Source organism: Elephantulus edwardii, unplaced genomic scaffold, assembly GCF_000299155.1.
Source record: "Elephantulus edwardii isolate Elephantulus edwardi_28Jun2011 unplaced genomic scaffold, EleEdw1.0 scaffold00269, whole genome shotgun sequence".
Taxonomy (NCBI): Eukaryota; Metazoa; Chordata; class Mammalia; order Macroscelidea; family Macroscelididae; genus Elephantulus; species Elephantulus edwardii.
Genome location: NW_006400019.1, coordinates 954,786 through 973,522, shown reverse-complemented (window position 1 = coordinate 973,522; position 18,737 = coordinate 954,786). Strand labels below are relative to the sequence as shown.

The 18,737-nt window shown below is 49.7% G+C and overlaps 1 protein-coding gene across 2 annotated transcripts in view; it reads right to left on the bottom strand.

Annotated features, from left to right (window-relative positions):
* Positions 1-6,412: 6,412 nt before the first annotated feature.
* G6PD (glucose-6-phosphate dehydrogenase) overlaps positions 6,413-18,737 on the bottom strand; it is an 18,464-nt gene continuing 6,139 nt past the window's right edge. For both annotated transcript variants that reach the window (XM_006899913.1, XM_006899912.1), the window contains 11 exons: positions 9,516-9,553; positions 9,327-9,435; positions 8,794-9,011; positions 8,186-8,344; positions 7,981-8,106; positions 7,769-7,862; positions 7,458-7,644; positions 6,942-7,177; positions 6,767-6,843; positions 6,579-6,671; positions 6,413-6,503 (listed from right to left, as the gene is read on the bottom strand). In XM_006899913.1, coding sequence (XP_006899975.1) covers positions 6,413-6,503; positions 6,579-6,671; positions 6,767-6,843; positions 6,942-7,177; positions 7,458-7,644; positions 7,769-7,862; positions 7,981-8,106; positions 8,186-8,344; positions 8,794-9,011; positions 9,327-9,435; positions 9,516-9,553 — 1,428 coding nt within the window. The remainder of the gene's footprint in view (positions 6,504-6,578; positions 6,672-6,766; positions 6,844-6,941; positions 7,178-7,457; positions 7,645-7,768; positions 7,863-7,980; positions 8,107-8,185; positions 8,345-8,793; positions 9,012-9,326; positions 9,436-9,515; positions 9,554-18,737) is intronic.

The window sequence follows — 18,737 nt, the reverse complement described above, 5'->3', positions numbered from 1 at the left end:
TGATATTGTTGGATAATTTCCACAGTCTGTTGGGTCGCCTTTCTTTGGAATGGGAACAAATATCGATCTCTTCTAGTCAGTTGGCCAGCTGGCTGTTCTCCAGATTTCCTCTCACAACTTAGTGAGCACATCCAGGGCAGCGTCTGTTTGTTGAAATAAATCAATTGGTATGCTGTCAACTCCTAGAGCCATTGGCCAGAGAATTAGTTTTGGGAATCTGGGCCGGGGACAGAGGCGGAGCTTTCCTCATCTTCACGCCTCATTCAGGTTCCAGATGCATAGGAAGCAATTAATTGCAATTTGTTCATCATTTCTTTCCACTTGAGAAATTCTGAGCACATTCACCCTTTTGCTTCTCCAACTCCAGGTCTTTGCACACTTTCATTATTGTGCTTTGCTTTGTCTTGAGACTGCTTTCCGATACTTGCTCAGAGCTCTTACTTCATCATTTCTTCCTCTTAAGTTACCGTGTCTACATTCAAGAGCAAGTTCCACAGTCTCTTCTGAGACCCGTTTGGTTTTTTCTTTCTTGCTGTTATTCTAATGACCTTGTGTTGTCTTCACATATGATGTCACCCCACAACTTGTCTCTTAGGGTTCAAGGCATCAAATCTATTCCCGTGATGTCTTTTAAAATCCATCTGGGATATGCTCAAGGTCATATTTTGGCTCCCATGGGCTTGTTTTCATTGTCTTCTGCTTCAGTTTGTGTATGAGTAATTGATGGTCTGTTCTACATTTAGTTTGCTCCTGGCTGTGCTTTGACTCGATAGTGGGCTTCTCCACCCTATCTTTGCAGAGATACCATTTAGCCATCAGGTGAGGCCATTTGTATAGTCACTGTGGGGTTTTTAAATGAAATTATTTACAATGAATAAGTCGTTGGCAGTATAAAATTCTGCCATGCAACAACATACATAACACCGTTCACTGATGAAAAAAATCAAGCTAGGCAGCGTGACCTAAGTAGTAGGGGATGTCTGCACCCAGCATTATGCTCCTGTGGCAACTATCTATGCAGCTCTGGTGGCTTAGTATGCTGCAATCCCAAAGGCATGCAGTTCATGTCCACCAGCTACAGAAGGATGAGCAGTCTCCTCCCATGTGATTTAGTGCCCCTGAAAACTCGCTGGAGGGTCAGCTAGGGGTCAGGTCCAGCTCGCTGGCACACACCAACAGGAACTATCTATCTATGTGATATGTATGAAAGAGAAAGATGTGAGTCGAATCTATTGAAATGGAATCAGAAATTATTGAAATGAATTTGTACTCTACTGTGTATATTCATTCTGAAGAACAACAAAAGAAATCAAACGGAACATGGACAGAACATGAAATTTGTCACTGAATTAGTTGGAATAGAGAGAATGAGTTCTATTTAACTCCAACTAATGAAACTCATTGCTGATGTTGACCTGGCACAATCCTCCAGTGGGTTTTCTGAGGCTGTAAATCAGGCGGGGAGAGACTGGCCGTGTGTTTTCCATGAAGCAGCTGGCGGGTTAGAACTGACAGAGATGTGCAGCCTTTGAATCGGCAGTGCAATTCCTCTGGAATTGCATCCCCATAACCCCCTTAAGTAGAAAGACGAATTTGAATTTTATTCAGCCACAAGGAAAACTGAAGACCTGATTCAAATCATGACACAGAGGGCCTTGAGAACATGATACAGCGTGAAAGCAGTCAGTCACAGAGGACACACATCGTAGGACCCCCCCCATGGAATATCCGGAACAAGCAGAGATATGCCAAGAGCATCTGGTAGGAGAAGTAGCGGGATTGCTGATAAGATGATGGAGACGTTTGTCAACAGGTGCTGTGGAGCTTGCATGATGCAAGGAACAGAGCCACCATCACTGACTGCTGTGCAAAGGGGTGAAATGACACACACCACAAGAAAATACTTTAAAAAAATGAGAGCACCTGGGATCACAATTCAGAACTGACTTGTTCTGCTAATATTGAAGGAAAAGGGAGCTCCGGTGGCCTAATGGTAAGAAGCTGTGCTGCAGTCCCAAAGGCACGCAGTTCGTGTCCACCAGCTGCTTCACGGGAGAAGGATGAGCAATCTCCTCCAGTGGGATTTAACTGCCTCTGAAAAACCCACCAGAGGGTCAGCTAGGAGTCAGTTCTGACTCGACAGTATGCAACAACAACAGCAACAGCAACAGCAACAATTGAATGAGAAGATCAGTTTGTCTTTTCTCCTATCAATGGACAGTCTTCAAGTACTGACTTATGAATAAAGCTGCCATGAGCATTCTTGTACGTGTCTTTTTATAAATATATGCTTTCATTTAGCATGATAGGTCATAAAGTCGAGTTCTAGAAAAACCTGCCAGAATTTAAAAATACGATTGGATGCGTAAAGCACGCGCCCTAGCCGCCCTCTGAACGGCAGGTGTGCACCGCCCTATCCTGTGCCCTCATCATCGCTGACACGCTCGAGCTCATGGCTGCAGTCACTGCGTCAATCCACCTGGCTGAGGGCCTTCCTCTCCTTCGCTGTCCCACCACCTTTCCCAGCATGATGCCCTTCTCCAAAGAACAGCCTCAAAGTGGTTACATAATTTCATGCTACCACCACCTCACCGTCTATTGATGCTTGTCTTTTTAGTTTGGAACTGACCCATTGGGTAGGAGGTAAAAGTTTTAGCCACTGTCCCACCAGGGCTCACTGCCCTTCCCCTCGGTTTTGCTCTCTCATGTGTATAAAGTGGCATCTAATTTTGGGTTTGATTTGTTTCCCAAAGACTTATGATGTCCATTTTTTCATCTGCTTAGCGGAACCAGCAGTCAGGAAGTCAAAAGATGGATTGCATTGGGTAAGTCTGTTGTTAGGGATCTCTCTAGAGTGCCGAAGAGCGGTGATGTCAGTCTGGAGACTAAGGTGCTCCTGATCTAGGCCATGGTCTTTGCAGTTACTTGCTATGCATCCGAGAGCTGGGCAATGACTAAGGAAGATAGAATTATTGATGCCTTTGAGTTGTGGTGCTGAAGAATAGTGTTGAACATACCGTGGAGAACAGGTCTGACCTAGAGAGGGTGAAACCAGGCTACTCCTTGGAGGCAAGGATTTTGAGGCTGTCTCAGACTTCGGGCATGTGGCCAGGAGGGACCAGTCCTTGGAGAAGGATAGATATCATGCTTGGAAGGGTGGAGGGGCAGTGCAGGAAAGGAAGACCCAGGATGAGTTGTACTGACTCAGTGACTGGAGAAAAGGGATTAGGTCTGTCGCAGACGATGAGATTGGCTCAGGAGGGGGCAGGGTCACTATGAGTAGCAGGCGACTTGACAGCATGTAACAACAGTGCTCATTCATATAGCTTGTCAAGGTGTCTGTTTCAATCCTTCGCTCACTTTTAATTAGGTTACTTGTCTTCCTATGGTTTTGTTTTCATATTCCTGAATATCTGAATCTTTTAAGGTAAGTTTTAACATGGTTTTTTTCTTGTCTATAACTTACCTATTTTTCTGAATTTTTTTTGCATTTTGATGAACTTTAGTGATCTTCTAATTCTTAAATTTTTAAATTTTATTAATTTTAATGAACATTTACAGAGAGTTTTGAATTTCCATTCATTCACTGTTGCACTTTCTAATTTTTTTTTTTTGCACTTTCTAATTCTTATATTAAAAGTTTCTTTCTGTGTGCTGTTTTGGACACCTGGGCCTCCTTCTGAAAAAGTTTGTTTCCCAGTTTTGTATTTAGGGCCAAGATCTACCGGAACTACTTTTATGTATGGTATAATGTTCACTGTGGGCACTTTTCTGCTCAGTTTGTCCTTTTATTTACTGCTGCACATTTTCTCCCTCCCCAGCCCACTCCGCAATGCACCCTTTGTTCCAGATTATTCTCACATGCAATGCATAATCCCATATTCCTTCCGGGCAGTTGTTCCCTTATCTGTGCTAATGCGTCATACACAGTTCTTCTAGTTTTAGTTTATTTTTATTATACGCTGATTGGCTGCACGCAGGCGACTTGAGAGCGGAGCTGAGAGCGCATGCGCAGAGCTGCTCGCTGCTCGGAAGGCTCCTGGCGAATAGTTCTAGTTTTAAAACACCGTGAGCTAGTGCAGGTGGACAAGCAGAGGTGGGGAGCAGGCCCAGGGGGTGGGCCACAGACATGGGGTATGGCACAGGTTCCCAGTATGGAGGTGAAGTGGGGATGGCCATGCTGAGGGCACCCATCACCCCGACGCCTTCTCCCGGAGCTTGCCCACGATGTGTATGTACTGAGTGAGTGAGCAGGCAAGCCCATAGGGGCGGAGGAACGTGTTAACCCATTAGACTCCTGACTCAAAAGTTGGTGGTTCATGCCCACCAGCTGACCAGGAGGAGGAATGCGGGTATTCCTGTAGTGATTTAAATGAGAACTGACTCGACAGTAGTGGGTTTCTCCCCCTTTTTAAGGATGAGATGAGACGAACCAAGGAAATGATGGTTCTTCTCTTCCATACCCAGGGCTTACGGATGTGGGGGTGTGCTTATGTGGAGGCCCAGAGCCTTTAGGGAGCTAGCGGCCCCAGCCAGAGGTGGTGGAGGCCATGGAGAACTTTGTGGAAGCACATCCAGGGCTGAGATGAGGGGTGCAGATTCCTTTTTTGTGCGTGTGTCTGATTCTTATCTCTAGAAGGTTCTATGGTAGGCGAAACCCCACACCCTTGTCCCTTCAGTGGGGCTTGGAGCTGTTTCGTGCCAAGGCCTTGATGCTACTGCCACAGAGAACTAGCCAGAGCATGTCGGGGTCGAGTCTGTCACCTGGGCCCTGGGCCAGTTCTGGAAAGAAGCCATCTTCTGCCTGATGGAGGGCACGTGGAGCTGCCACTCTCTGGGCCCTCACACCTCTGCGCCATGTAGATCTGTGAGGCCCCGTGTAGACCTGTGGTAACACCTCACCAGTCCCATGGGCCCACGAGACTCTCTTCACTATGCGTTACATTGCCCAGAAACCTTCCTAGCACCTGCTTTCAGAGACACAAGCTAGTCCTGGTCCTTAGGGGCCCCTTGAGCCATGGGGGCTGTCTGTTCTACGGGTGGGAAGAGGCAGCACAGGGGACTTGGGGGGATCTGCTGTGGCTGGGGGTTTGAGGCCTAGTGGCCTGCCTGAGGAAAGGACAGGAAGATGGTGCCCTCTGGTGGACAACAGGGGAAGGCATGGAAACGTCTTTAGACTCCGTCCCATCAGCCGCCATCAGGTCTTCACTCCTGTCCTTTCTCTTGTCAGTCTGGTCTCAGCTGTGTCATCTAGACGCAGTGCTCGGGATGTGACATAAGTGGCTAGCTCTCTGCCTGGCTCTAAGCACAGGAAGCCCGCCTTGCCCACTGAGACTGGAGTCTCCTCCAGCTTGGGCCCAGGGGTGTGCTCGACTTGCTGCTGGGCTTGCCAGTCCTCAGACCCCAGCCCTGGCGCCACGCACATGGCTGGAGACACTGTCCTCCTAGTCCTTCCAAGTCTCCGGGACACGCCTTTCCCTTGTGTGCTGCTCGGAACACAGCCCACCATCTGCAACCTTTTGTTTCCCTCCTAGAACCTCAGTGCTGAGGCTCAGGCTGCAATTAGATCGGACCAGACTGGCAAACGTGGCACTTGAGAACGAGATGAGCTAGGATGGTGGCCTCCTGGAGTAGAATGGGGCCTGAGTCAGTGACTGGCAAGCTGCCGAAAGGAGGCCCTGTGAGGACGGGGACAGGTGGAACCATGAGAAGCCAGAATTTTCCTTGCCTCTACTCCCCTAGAAGCTCCTGAAGGAGCATGGCCTGGCCACCCTGTATGTGAGGGTGTGTGGTGCTGCCCTCTGCAGCTCTGGGGCCCAAGAACAGGGTTTCTGCCACTGGATGGGTCACAGGCACCTCAAGTCCTGCCTTGCCCACGTGCTCCCAACCTCAGCATGGGGCCATCTCAGGCTATCCCTGGTCCCCGAGTGTCACTGTTTTCTCAATTCCACGGGCACCAGTGGGGGGCAGTGGTGTCAGGGCAGCTGGGACGACATGTGGAGAGAAGTGGCCCTGCTTTGGAGCTGCTTCCCCACAACGATAGGGACTCAGGAGATTGGGGTACTTGGGGTTGAGAAATGGGTCAGCACAGGCCATGGCAGGGAGGCTGAGAGCTTTAATGGCAAGGATTTCAGGAGAGGCCCAGCAGCCACCTCTGCTTCCCCAGAGTGTCAAGTAGGGGAGCTGGAGAGAGCTGGTGTGGTGAAGGACCCTGGGGGCTGGGGACCCGGAATGTGCAGTGCTGCTGGCCCTGGTCGCAGGGGTTCTGGAATGTAACTAGGGCTCAGGGCTGAGTCAGCAGGCTGGCCTGGGTCTGGGCACCAGGGAATGTAGGGTGAGGCCTGTGGTCCCAAAGACTGACTGAGGTGGGGGTGGTAGGGGCAAAGCTTAGACAGGCCAGAGGAACAGGTGCTCAGAGCTTGTGGGGATTCACCCACTTGTAGGTGCCTTCGTACTGGAAGCCCACTCTCTTCATTAGGTCATCTGCTTCTGTAGGGCCTCGGCTGGAGAGTGACAGCAGGTGAGAAGGGAGGGAGACCCCCTGGCCTGCCCACCACCCAGCCTGGCTCAGCTCCTACCTGCCGTAGATGTAGGGAATGGGCTGAGGTTGTTCCCGCTCGATCCTGTGTAAAAGTGGGGTGAAGATGCGCCAGGCCTCCCGGAGCTCATCACTGTGGAGATCCAGAGAGGTTTTGGGGGATACGTTATAGAAGGAGTTCAGTCCAGGCTTGGGGACACCCTGGGGGGGGGGTTCAGCACCTCTCACCTGCGCACGAAGTGCATCTGGCTCCCACAGAAAACATCGAGGATGAGGCGCTCATAGGCATCAGGAAGCTTTACATTCTGTAGGATGAGGGTGACAAAGGGGTCTCAGGGAGGCCCCCTTCCTGCTGGCCTTCCTGCCGGCAGCCCCTCCTCCTGAAGGCCATGGGGGAGGGCACCTTGTATCTGTTGCCGTAGGTCAGGTCTAGCTCCGACTCCTCAGGGTTGAAGAACATCCCAGGCTTCTTGGTCATCATCTTGGTATACACGGCCTCGTTGGGCTGCACACGGATGACCAGCTCGTTGCGCTTGCATTGCTGGTGGAAGATGTCCCCAGCCACGTCGCGGAACTGCAGCCGCACCTCAGCCTTGCGCTCGTTCAGGGCCTTGCCACAGCGCAGGATGAAGGGCACACCTGGGGCAGGAGCAGTGGCTTAGGTCCCGCTGCTGGCCGCACAGGCCTTCCTCCACTCCCTGCACCCCCAACGCTGTGACCGTGTGAGAGAGGGTGAGCACAGGAGTGTCATGAGTCCAGAAGAGGAAGCAAGTATATGCAAGGCTGACACATGTGTCTTGAGCACGGGAGCGTGGCAGCTGTGGGAGAGGCCAGCCGAGGCCTCTCCCTCCCCCAGCCCCCTTGTTTCAGGCTGCCGCCCCACTGACTGCACACAGCAGAGCTCAGAGGTATCACCTACCATCCCATCGCTCGTTTTCCACATAGAGGACGACTGCAGCGAAGGTGGCTGTAGTGGAACCTCGGGGGACTGTGGGGTCGTCCAGATACCCTTTGGTCGCTTCGCCCTCCCCTTTCGGGTTTCCTACGTACTGGCCCAGGACAACATCATCAGCCTTCACCTCAGAGATGCACTTCAAGACCTTGACCTGGGAGTGGCAGGGGAAGGGCCCTGATTAACGAGGCTGCTGGGAGTGACTGGTTGCTGAGCTGTCCACGTTGGACAGCTATCGCCATCACACTTGACCATCATGACCCAGGCTGTGCCCCCACCTTCTCATCACGGACATCATCCGAGTCGGTGGACGCAGGCTTCTCCATGGCCACCAGACACAGCATCTGTAGGAGATGGTTCTGCATCACGTCCCTGGAGGGAAGAGAGAGTAGAGCTCCCATCAGGCCCTGTACTGCTTGGCAGGGGCCAGGACCCCAGCGGTCTTCCACGTCCCTTCAGGCAAGAAGGACAACGGAGCACAGGTGCTCACCGAATGATTCCAAACTCATCAAAGTAGCCCCCACGGCCCTCGGTGCCAAAGGGCTCCTTGAAAGTGAGGATGACACAGGCGATATTGTCCCGATTCCAGATGGGGCCAAAGATCCTGTTGGCAAACCTGTGGGGGGCAGGTGGACACTGGTGAGGGTCTGACAGCGGCTGAGTGGGATGGAGGGGCCCGAGTGGCTGGCACCCACCTCAGCACCATGAGGTTCTGGACCATCTCCTTGCCCAGATAGTGGTCGATGCGGTAGATTTGGTCCTCACGGAACAAGGAGGCAATGTGGTTGGACAGGCGGTCGGAGCTCTGCAGGTCTTTCCCAAAGGGCTTCTCCACGATGATGCGGTTCCAGCCTCTGCCATGCAGCAGGGTTCAGCCTTGACCCCTCCCCTTTTGCGCCGAGTACCCTTCAACCCAACTCTTTTTGACACAAAGCTCAACATGCCTGTCCCAAAGGGGAACCCATTTTTTTTTGCTGCCTCTTGGCCAGAGGAAGACCAAGGAAAATTGGAGTCAAGACAGGCAGATGGCCAACACAAAGATGGAAGGAGCTAACATGGCATTCCGTTCCCAAGGACCAATGGGGCTGAAGAGGGCCTGGGCATGGCTCAAGCAGCCTGGACAAGACCTGCATGCAGTAACCGCCACCTGGGAGGCATTAAATGGCTTCTAGTGCCATTGATGGTGGCAGCTGTAGCGGTGCAGAGCCACCCTTTTCAGAAAGACATCATGTCTACGACCCCCGATTCACCAGGTAAAGGTGCTGTGTGCTGGGGCAGGAGGGCAGGGCATGGACAGGCTTACATCTGGCTCATGCAGGACTCGCTGATGTTCTTGGTGACAGCCTCATAGACCGTGGGTGGCAGGGCCAGGTAGAAGAGGCGGTTGGCCTGGGCACCCTGGTGGAGGGCGTTTATGTGGTTGTTGAGGCGCTCATAGGAAGCGGGCTCATCGTACTGGCCGGCCACATAGGAATTGCGTACAAAGAACTCCTCCAGCTTCGCCTTCTCCTCTGGGGTGGCCTGGGGAGACAGACAGATCCAGGTTCTGAGTCTGTCCTGGGTCAGGCTCCTCAGTCCACAGCTGAAAAGATGAGCCTGAGAGGTCCCTGTGCTGGCTCCTGGTGGAGGGGCTGGAACAGGGGCCAGAAGAATGGTGGAGCTGGAGAAGGCCGGCCATGGAGGTGCAGGCAGGCGTGCTTGGCCAGGGTGGTTCCAATGTGGCTATGCCGTGACCTCAGAGATTAGTGGGAGGATGTCACCTCTTCCTAGAGGACGGGTCCCCAGTGGGAGCCTGGCCCTGCTGGCTGTGACAGGGCAAGGGCCGACACCACTCACTTTGAAAAAGGGCTCGCTCTGTTTGCGGATGTCGGCTACTGTGAGGCGAGAACGGGCATAGCCCACGATAAAGGTGTCTTCAGGCAGAAGGCCATCTCGGAACAGCCACCTAAGGACAGAGGGCAGCCATGTGAGTGCGGTGTGGGCAGTCCCATCCCCAGGGCAGCAGGGCGGGGTGAACCAGCTTACCAGATGGTGGGGTAGATCTTCTTCTTGGCCAAGTCACCCTGGGGCAAAAGGAACAGGCTTGGTCAGAGAGAAATGGGGACACCCAAGTCCCCTTCGTCTTGGATCTGGATGCCCCGCTCCCAGAAGCCACTCCTTACATTCCTTCTTGTCCCATGTGCAGGATGACTCAAGGCCTGGCTGGTGGGGGAAATATTTATGCAAGTTGTTGAGCATGTGCCTCACCCAGCTGGAATGAATGGAGCCCCTCAGGGACCACAAATGTAGTTAAGTGAAAACAAAACTCAAAAGAGCTCAAACAAAATAATCCAATAAAATCTACTTCTAAGGAGCTCATGGATTAAAGCAGCAAAACCAAACCCAAATCCTGTTAGGATGAGGATGAAAACTCCGGAGCTGTGGGCTGCAAGTCTCCTCCCCAGCCATTTCTACCCAGAAGCCCAGGAACCTGACCTTGTTTGGAAAGTCTTTTCAGATGTAATCAGTTAGGCTGTGGATTACACTGGAGCAGTAGGGTGAGTCCTAATCTGTACCTGATAAGAAGGAACTTGGACAGAGAAACACATGGGGGTGGAGGGATGAGGCTGGAGGGACACTTTCTAATGGTGGCCAAGAAATGAGCCCAAGTGCTGATGTCAGAAAAGAGAATTGCTTAAAACTAATGAGCAATGCAGGCAACTTAAAAAGTCAGGGAAAAGAGATAGGATTTTAAAGCAAAAAAAGAAAATGACAAAGAAGATTGCAGAATAAAACCCAAAAATGAACAAAATGGAAAGCAATCAAAAAAGTTCAATAAAGCCAAAAAAGTGATGTTTAGAAACGTCTCATAAAAAGATCATCCTGTGGAAAAACTAGCTTTCTGAAAGGCATAAACAAACATCATTAGGAATGAAGAGGGGACTAAACTGCAGACAGGAAACCAGGCCAACGCTAAGGAAATGGACGATGTTCTTAGAAAACTCTATCAAGATGGGCTGGAGAAGGACCAGTGGGGTTTGCGTGTGGCTGCCGAAGCGCCACAGCCTCCACCAGGCGATTCCACCCATGATTCTGAGGGAGGCTCATCCAGGTCCTGGAGACAACTGGAGCTTGGGGCCTTCTTCACTGCCACATGGCTGGCTGCTTCGTCTTTCCTCTTTTACAAGGACAAGCTCTGTCACCTCATGGTAACCTAAATAATAACATCTGAAAAGGCTATTTCCAAACAAGGTCTTCTTCACAAGACAGAACTTCAACGTGTTTTTGGGAGACTCAATTCAATCCACAATAAAGGCTCAAAGAAAATGGAATGGCAGCCACAAATCTTCCCAATAAGAAACTTCTTGACCAAAATGCAAGGGGGTGCAAATCTCAGTCTGAGGCAAATTGTTCATGTGAAAAAGAGAAGAAAGAGGAATGCTCCTGACCTTTCACAAGGCTGGCAGGTTTTGGTGCTATAAGCTGGTGAGAAAGGCACATGGGAAAAAAATCGACCCATCCCATTCATGTGCCCAGACACACATGCCCAAACTTGCATGTTAAACCTGCAGTGTTAAAACGGAATCTATGGGAACCAAACAAGGCTGACCTTGAGAGTCACCACATTAAGAGATCAAAGGAAACCAGCTCTGGGGAGTTAGTGGTAAGAAGCTGTGCTGCAATCCAGAAGGCATTCAGTTTGAATTCACCATCTGTTCAGCGGGAGAAAGATGGACAATCTCCTCCTGTGTGATTAACTGCCTCTGAAGCTGGCCAGGTCAGCTATAGGTCAGTTCTGACTTAAAAGGACACAACATTGTCACCTATACACTTAAAAAAAAATAAATCTAGCAACTAATGGCCTAGTGGTAAGAAACTGTACTACAATCCCAAAGGCATGTGGCAGCTTCTGAAAACCCACTGGAGGGTCAGCTATGGGTCTGTTCTTACTCGATGATTCACAACAACAGCAGCAACTAATATATATCAAGTGTTTCCTAAAATTAGCTATTCCTGATAGCTTTTATCAATCAGCAACCTCCTTAATAAGACAACTTAACCTCAACTCACAGCCATCGATTAAGAACCAACCCATTGCTGACCAGCGAGTTTTCAGAGGTGGTAAATCACACAGGAGGAGATTGCCCATCCTTCTCCTGTGAACAGTGTGTTTTGGAGTCAGCAGCGCAGTTCCCTATCCACTAGGCCATCAGAGTTGACAAAAAAAATCCGCACAATAAAAACAACTCTACAAACATTAAACATAACAGGAAAATGCTTTCAAATAAGTAAGGAACAATGAAAGAATGTCTGTCACTGCCAATTCTAGTCTGTGCTAAGCTAGGGATGCGGGCTAGTGCAACAAGGCAAGAAAATGAAAATGGCATAAGGAATGTGAAGGATTGAAAAAAAAACCCCACTGGCCCCCCTAGTCATTATTTGTAGGTTATAGTCTGTTTAAGTGTGTGTTTGTGTAAATTAGATACATTTCTAGACTTAATCAGAGTTTAGCAAGGGTCTGAGAATAAAAAATGAATGTTGTTATGTATGGTTGAGTTGGAACTGGCTCACAGCTGATCTTTTAGCAGGTTTTCAGAGGCTGTAAACTGCACAGAACGAGATTACCCATCTTTCTCTCACAGAGTAGCTGGTGGATTTGAACTGCCTGCTTTTGGGTTGGCAGTGCAGCTCCTTACCACTAGGTTACCAGAATTCTCTAGAAAAGAAATAGTGGGCATAATAAAGATTTCCTTAGGCACAACACAGAAACTATAAACCATCAAAATTGCAAGACTTGATCAAAATAAACTTCTGCACATTAGACACTACTGGCTTAAGCCCCACAGACCCGCCAGGAGCAAGCAGGTCAGCGGGAATTTGACTGCATTTTCTTAAGTCCCGCTGGACCTAGACTAGAGCCCTGCTGGGGCGAGAGCCAATGGGTCAGGGCCATTGGGTGAGAGATGGACATGCTAGAATTTGAGTAAGGACCCCACACATGAGCACACCTGGACAGCTGAAATCTGAGTGAGGTCCCCACACATGCCCGCCCTACCCCCCCCCAATTCGGCTCCAGACCCGTGCCTACATGTCCAGTCATCTGACTTGCCTTAAATCCAGGGCACCTTGATCTGCCTTAGCTAGAAGAGGCTGCTCACACCTGAGCTGAACCTTCCCTTGAGTCGGAAGTTCAGAGAGAAACACAGATGGGGCAGCTGTCCCATTGTTTTCTAGAGCAATGACTTCAGATCTAGAACCTCAGGTATGAAAAACTCTACCACCGTAATGTCATGAAAGAAGCAGGCTGTCTCACACATTACACAAGTGCAAAGCAAGATGTCACCCCCAAAAGTGACACAGTATCAATGGATTTTCTGAAACCAGAAAATCTGATGGAATTTTCTGACACAGAATTTAAAAGAACAATGATTGAATATATTCAATGGGTGAAAAACAAACTTGAAGAATTACAGGACACTGCAAGCAAAAACCAGAAGGAGCTTAAAAAAAAATAAAAAAAAAATTCCAGAACAATGCAGATAAAACAAATGAGGAATTAGAGGCTCTGGAAAAACAAGAAACCATGATCAGAAATATGAGGTCCAATGTTTCAGATACTGTCAACATGATGGAGGGAGACATGAACAGAGTTGAAGAGATGGAACACAGAACCAGTGAAATAAAAGATAGAATTGTCACCATTGATCTGCTAGAGCAAAAAGCAGAATCAGAAAAGAAGGAAAAAGAAGCGCATCATTGGAGTCCCAGAACAGGAAGAAGCAAGTAAAGGCACCAAAAAAGTTGTGGAAGAATTACTAGAGGAAAACTTCTCAGTCATAATAAAGAATGAGAGAATATATATTCAAGAAGCTAAGTGAACACCATATAGAATAGACCCCCAAAAGAAAAACCACATAGGTATATCATAGTTAAATTTGCCAGAACCAAAGATAAGGAGAGAATTCTGAAAGCAACTAGGGAGAAACAAAGAGTAACCTAAAAAGGGAGAGCAGATAAGATGAAGTGCCGATTTCTCAACAGAAACCACATGAGCAAGAAGACAGTAGAATGGCATATATCGAATACTTAAAGAACACAACCGTCAACCAAGAACACTGTATCCAGCAAAACTGTCCATCAAATATGAAGGAGAGATCAAGATATTCCCAGAAAAACAGAACCTAAGGGAGTTTGTAAAAATAAGACCAGTGTTGCAGCAAACACTGAAAGATGTCCTTTTTACAGAGGTGCCACAGAAAGCAGGATGGACCAAAGTAACTAGCAACAACACCAAAAACAACTCAATGAAATGATAACAATAAAACCCTGCCTCTCGTGCTTGTTGTTGCTGTTGTTAGGTGACATCAAGTTGAGTATGACTCATAACAACCCCATGAACCTTGTCCTTTACTGTGCCATCCTCAACATCTCTGATGTACTTGAGTCTATTTCTGTAGTCACTATGCTAATCCATCTGGTTCCATCTTCTCTTTTCTTGACCCTCCACTTTTCCAAGCAATGTGTCCTCCTTCAATAGCCTCCCCTACTGATATGCCCAAAGTAGGTGAGACAAAGCTTTGTTATCTTTGCCTCCAAGGAGCACTCTGGCTGCACCCTCTCCAAGACATATCTGTTTATTCTTTTGGCAGGCCATGGGAGATTCAGTACTATTCTCCAACACCACCGTTCAAAGGCATAAATTCTTCTTCTGTCATCCTTAGTCTTTGTCCAGCTGTCAATAGCATACCAGAGCTCCTTGACTATTATGAAAAATATTATAGAAAATAAATAAATAAATGCTGAATTAAAAAAAATATTATATAACTTGGGAGAGACTGGAGAGCATTATGCTGAGTGAACTAATTCAGTCTTTTAAGGACAAATACTGCATAAGACCATTATTGTAAAAATAGAAGGATAACTAGTAAAACATGTATGGGAACACAAGAGGGGAAGGGGTGGTAGTGGTGGGGTGAGGATGGGTAGGGGCAAAACCACAAGGTTGCACAGTTTGGTGAGTGGGTGGGAGGAAGGAAATGGGAAGGATCTGGGTGAAAAGACCGGGCAATGATCCGCGATGGTGATTAATTTTATAAAACGTAATACATGAGAATGATTTTATGAAACATGAATGAGAAATAGTGCAAAACACAATGTATATGAACTTTGTAGGCAAACCAATAAAGATGAAAAGTTAATAAAGTTTACTGATAGAGACAGAAGTCTGTGGCTGCCACGAGTGTAATTTAGGGAACGGTAACTCATGCCCATGCAAACAGTGTTATGGTTGGCGACAAATTCCAAATCACTTTTCTTAGGAAGGCTGTTGGATACAAAACTTGTGTGGATATAAGCTTACCACAAGTAAATCAACTTCTGGATTTGTTACAAAGGGGGCAAAAAAGGCCTACTTGCCTAGGGTTGGGGGTAGAGTGACTGAGAAGTGCACGTACTATACTGTGAGTAACACAGGTGTTAACATTAACAGGCAAACTGTACAGGTAAGACCTGTATATTGCAACTTGAACTAAAAGCCAAGCCACTCCCAAAGAACAAAGCAAGGTGCCTACCCTTTCATGAGTCAAATCTGTAATTATTGGAGTGTGGGACCAGCGTGGCGCAGCACCCTGCAGAGCACTGTGAATCGGAGAGGAGGGTATGCCCAGGCAGTGTGGGCGCCTGGGCAAGGATTAACTGATTTTGACTTAGAAGATCCGATTCCAGGGATTAAGGACCTGAAATTAATTTCAGAAGCCTTCTCTGCAAGACAGCTGGTTAGAAAATGCAAAGCACTGCATTTTACCAGTCACTGCAACCCCTACTCTTTCCTGATGCTGAGGCGAATGCTTGGTGTCACCAGGCTCCGGGTTATCCCTCAGTGCCAGCCTCAGTTCAGAGGCACCTGCGCTCACTTCTGACTTGTCCCACAGACCGAGGTCTTCACCAGAAGGTGAAATTGCCTAGTGCAACCGTAAGCATGCCACCAGGAAAGGCAACTTACCAGTGACCCCAGCAAACAAACACAGCCCATGCTAAGTAAGTAGTTGCTTTGAAAAAGATCATGACAGCCACAGCCTGCAAATACTGCTAAGCCCTTCTCTAAAAAGTCATGTTTGCTTATGGTCAAATTCCAGTGCTATGGGCTGAATGATTGGTAGCCGGAGCTTGGCCTTTTGTGGGCCTGTCCTGCCAGGTCACAGGGTGATCCACACTCTTGGGGATTAACCAGCCATAGAACCGGCTCTCCTGGTCTCAGCTCAGCCCTTCCAATTGTCAGCTTGTCTCCAAGTCAATGGAGAGAGAGGAAAGGTAGGAGAAAGGGTAGGGGGCAGGGAACAGGCAAAGCAGGTAATTTGTTCCCTTCTGGGGCCAGGAGCTGCTCTCCTGGCAGGGGGTTTGGGGACTGGAGTTCTAGCTGGCTTGCTGGCTAATCTTTCTCAATGTGGTTGACTGGCGTAATTAAAGGGCTGTTGTGAGAAGAGGGTGGGAATCTTGCTTTGTCCAGTCCCTCATTTCCCCCTGAGGACTACAAGCCTGCCCATGATACTCAGTAGGCTGACCAAGGATCTGATTAGATCTCCAGCAGGAGACAGGGCCCAAGGCTAGGCCTTCCAATATGATAAACCTAGGTCACTGACCAGCATGCTACAGGCAATTCCCTTGACTTGAAGGCAGGGGACTAGGGGCAGGTGACAGGAGTGACAAGGGTCAAGAACTGCCTGTGTGCCAGGGCAGAGCCTTGGTCCTGGCGAGGGCCCACCTGGCTGCTGGGCACCAGGGAGAGGAAAGCTGGGCCCCGCTCAGAAGGAAGCATGCTGAAACACCAACAAAGGGGCCTCCCTCCTACACCCTGGGGCCGTGAATCACAGGCCTTTGGGGAAGTGCCAAAGTCACTGTGACACAGCAAGAATCTTATCCAAGAATCTTATCGGCCCAAGGGGGAAGTTAGCCCAGAAGTGTTCTGAGGAAGGGGTGGGGCTGGTTCAGGTAGGGAATCTGTGGCCCAGAGGGGTCAGGGGTTGCTGAGCACACCCCCAGGCCTTATTTCCCTTTTGCTCCTCCATGCTGTGTACGAAAGGGCCCTGGCTAGCTTCTCAGGGATCTTCGGAGCAGGAGTAAGCTGAGGCTTTCCAACTCCATGCTTTTCCCCCCATGATGGTCCTCAAGGAAAGACGAGTTTGTTTCACTCCAGAGCATTCTGGGCTGTCAAAGTGAGCCCTCCCTTCCCTTCCAGGGCCAGGGGAGGGAGGAAAGGAGGTGGCTACACAGCAGGCAGAGAGCAAGTGGCTCAAGCCGCATTTTGTAACTCTCAGGCAGGGCCAGAGGCCCAGGAAGGAAGCTGCAGTGGGGTGAAGGTTGGGTAAGTGGATGCAGGAGGCAGAGGGGCAGCATGGCCACGTGGGTTCAACCTGCCCAGGCTCTGGGCTTGCCAGCCACTGGCCTTCTGGTGGCTTCTGGCTCATGCCCAACTTGTCTGGCTTGGGGCTTTGCCTTTGCTCAGAAGGTTCCCAGGGGCCTGAGCAACAGTGGCCACAGCTGCCAAGTGCTTCCCCAGGGCCTCTCCTTGACCTGCTTGCTTCTCCTGTCACAGGTGCTGCCCAGTGCCCAGCATAAGGCTGGGGACAGCAGAAGCTTGCAAGGGCTAGTTGTCAATGACTGAAGTGAACTTGCGATTTCCTGGAGTGCTGCCCTGCCCACCTCTCTGGGTACTGCTCGAGCAGCCTGGGTGGACGCCTCCAAGGGAGACTTGCCCATGACGTTTTAGTTCATCTAAGTAGGAAGAGAAAGTGAGATTACACAGACTCCTAAGGGGGGGTCTCTGGACCCTACTCCTCACTGCCAGGGCTAGCACTTCTCATTTTTGCCCTGAAGCCTCTGGTTCTTATCTCCTGAGCAAGGAGCCCAGAGGGGAGCACAGCTAACAGCGATGGGAGAGTTACCTAAGCCCAGGCTAAAAAGCGAAGACCTGCTAACTGAAAGGTCAGCAGATCAAGCTCATCCAGTAGCTCTGCAGGACAAAGAGGAGACAGTTTGCTTCTGTAAAGATCACAGCCTAGAAAATCCTCCTGTGCCACCTCGGGTCACTTTCAGCCACAGGTGAAGACAGGAGACCTGTGGCTTACATTCCAAAGCTCTCTTCTAGTGCAGCTGTGGCCCAAAGCCTCAGGCATTCACTGTTCGTTCTCTACTCGGGCCACTGGGTACATCTATACCTAGTGCTCTGCCAGCGCGTTGTGGTGATGGTTGTTGTGCAGATGATTAATGACAGAAGAGAAGAACATTCTCCTTGAACCTGTATCTGGGGCTACGGGGCTCTCAGGAGGCCAGGGCCTTCACCTGAGTGAAGCACCTCCTGCCCTGGGCTAGACTCTTTTCTCTTTCACTGGCTTTTATCTTGCATTACAGCTCAGTTTGGCTCTGGTGCCTCATTATTTTTAGCTTGGCTTTCCAATTTCTGACCAGAGACACAAAACTATGCCAGAGACGTTGCAGGCTCTGCCACCGGGGTGGTACGAGAAAGAAGCAAGGGAACAAGTGCCTCCAGCGAGGAGGGGAAGTGGGTCTGTGGGGGGAGCTGCTGGCCACTCCGCTAGGCTCCAGCTGGAGTTGGGACAGAATTCTTGCTCAAGAATCTGCTCACAGTTTCTAGCAAACATGGCCACTCCAGCTACTGGCTGCATTTGTGAGGCTGCCTGTGTGCGTCTCACATGAAGCGGCTGGGACTGGGGCCCACCCCTTTAAGAGGACCTTTGCTTTCTTACAGTTCCCATCCACCCCGTACTTTTGTTCTGGTGACACCTCTGCTTTCCCAACCATCCCTCAATCTCTCCTCCGAGAGCAGGCCTAGGCACAGCTCCTTCGCAGACTTAAGTGTTGGCCCCTGAGATCATGAGGAGGTAGCAAGAGGTGTCACACGGGTTGACTGACTGAGTGTGTTTGTTAAGTTACAAATAAGAGTCCAAAAGACAGCATGGAGAGAAGAGCCTTCCTGGCTTGAACTTGACTCTGAGGAGGATGAGGCAGAGGTAGTGGTGGAAGAGGAAGTAGAGAAAGTAGGTGGTGGAAGGAGAGGAGGAGGAGGAGGAGGAGGAGGAGGTGGAGGTAGTGGTGGTAAAAGTGGAGGAGGAGGAGGAGGTGGTGGTGGAGGTGGTAGAGAAGGCAGGTGGTGGTGGTTGAGGAGATGGTGGAGGAGGTGGAGGTGGTGGTGAAGGTAGGTGCTGGTGGATGTGGAGGAGGTGGTGAAGGAGAAGGAGGTGAAGGAGGAGG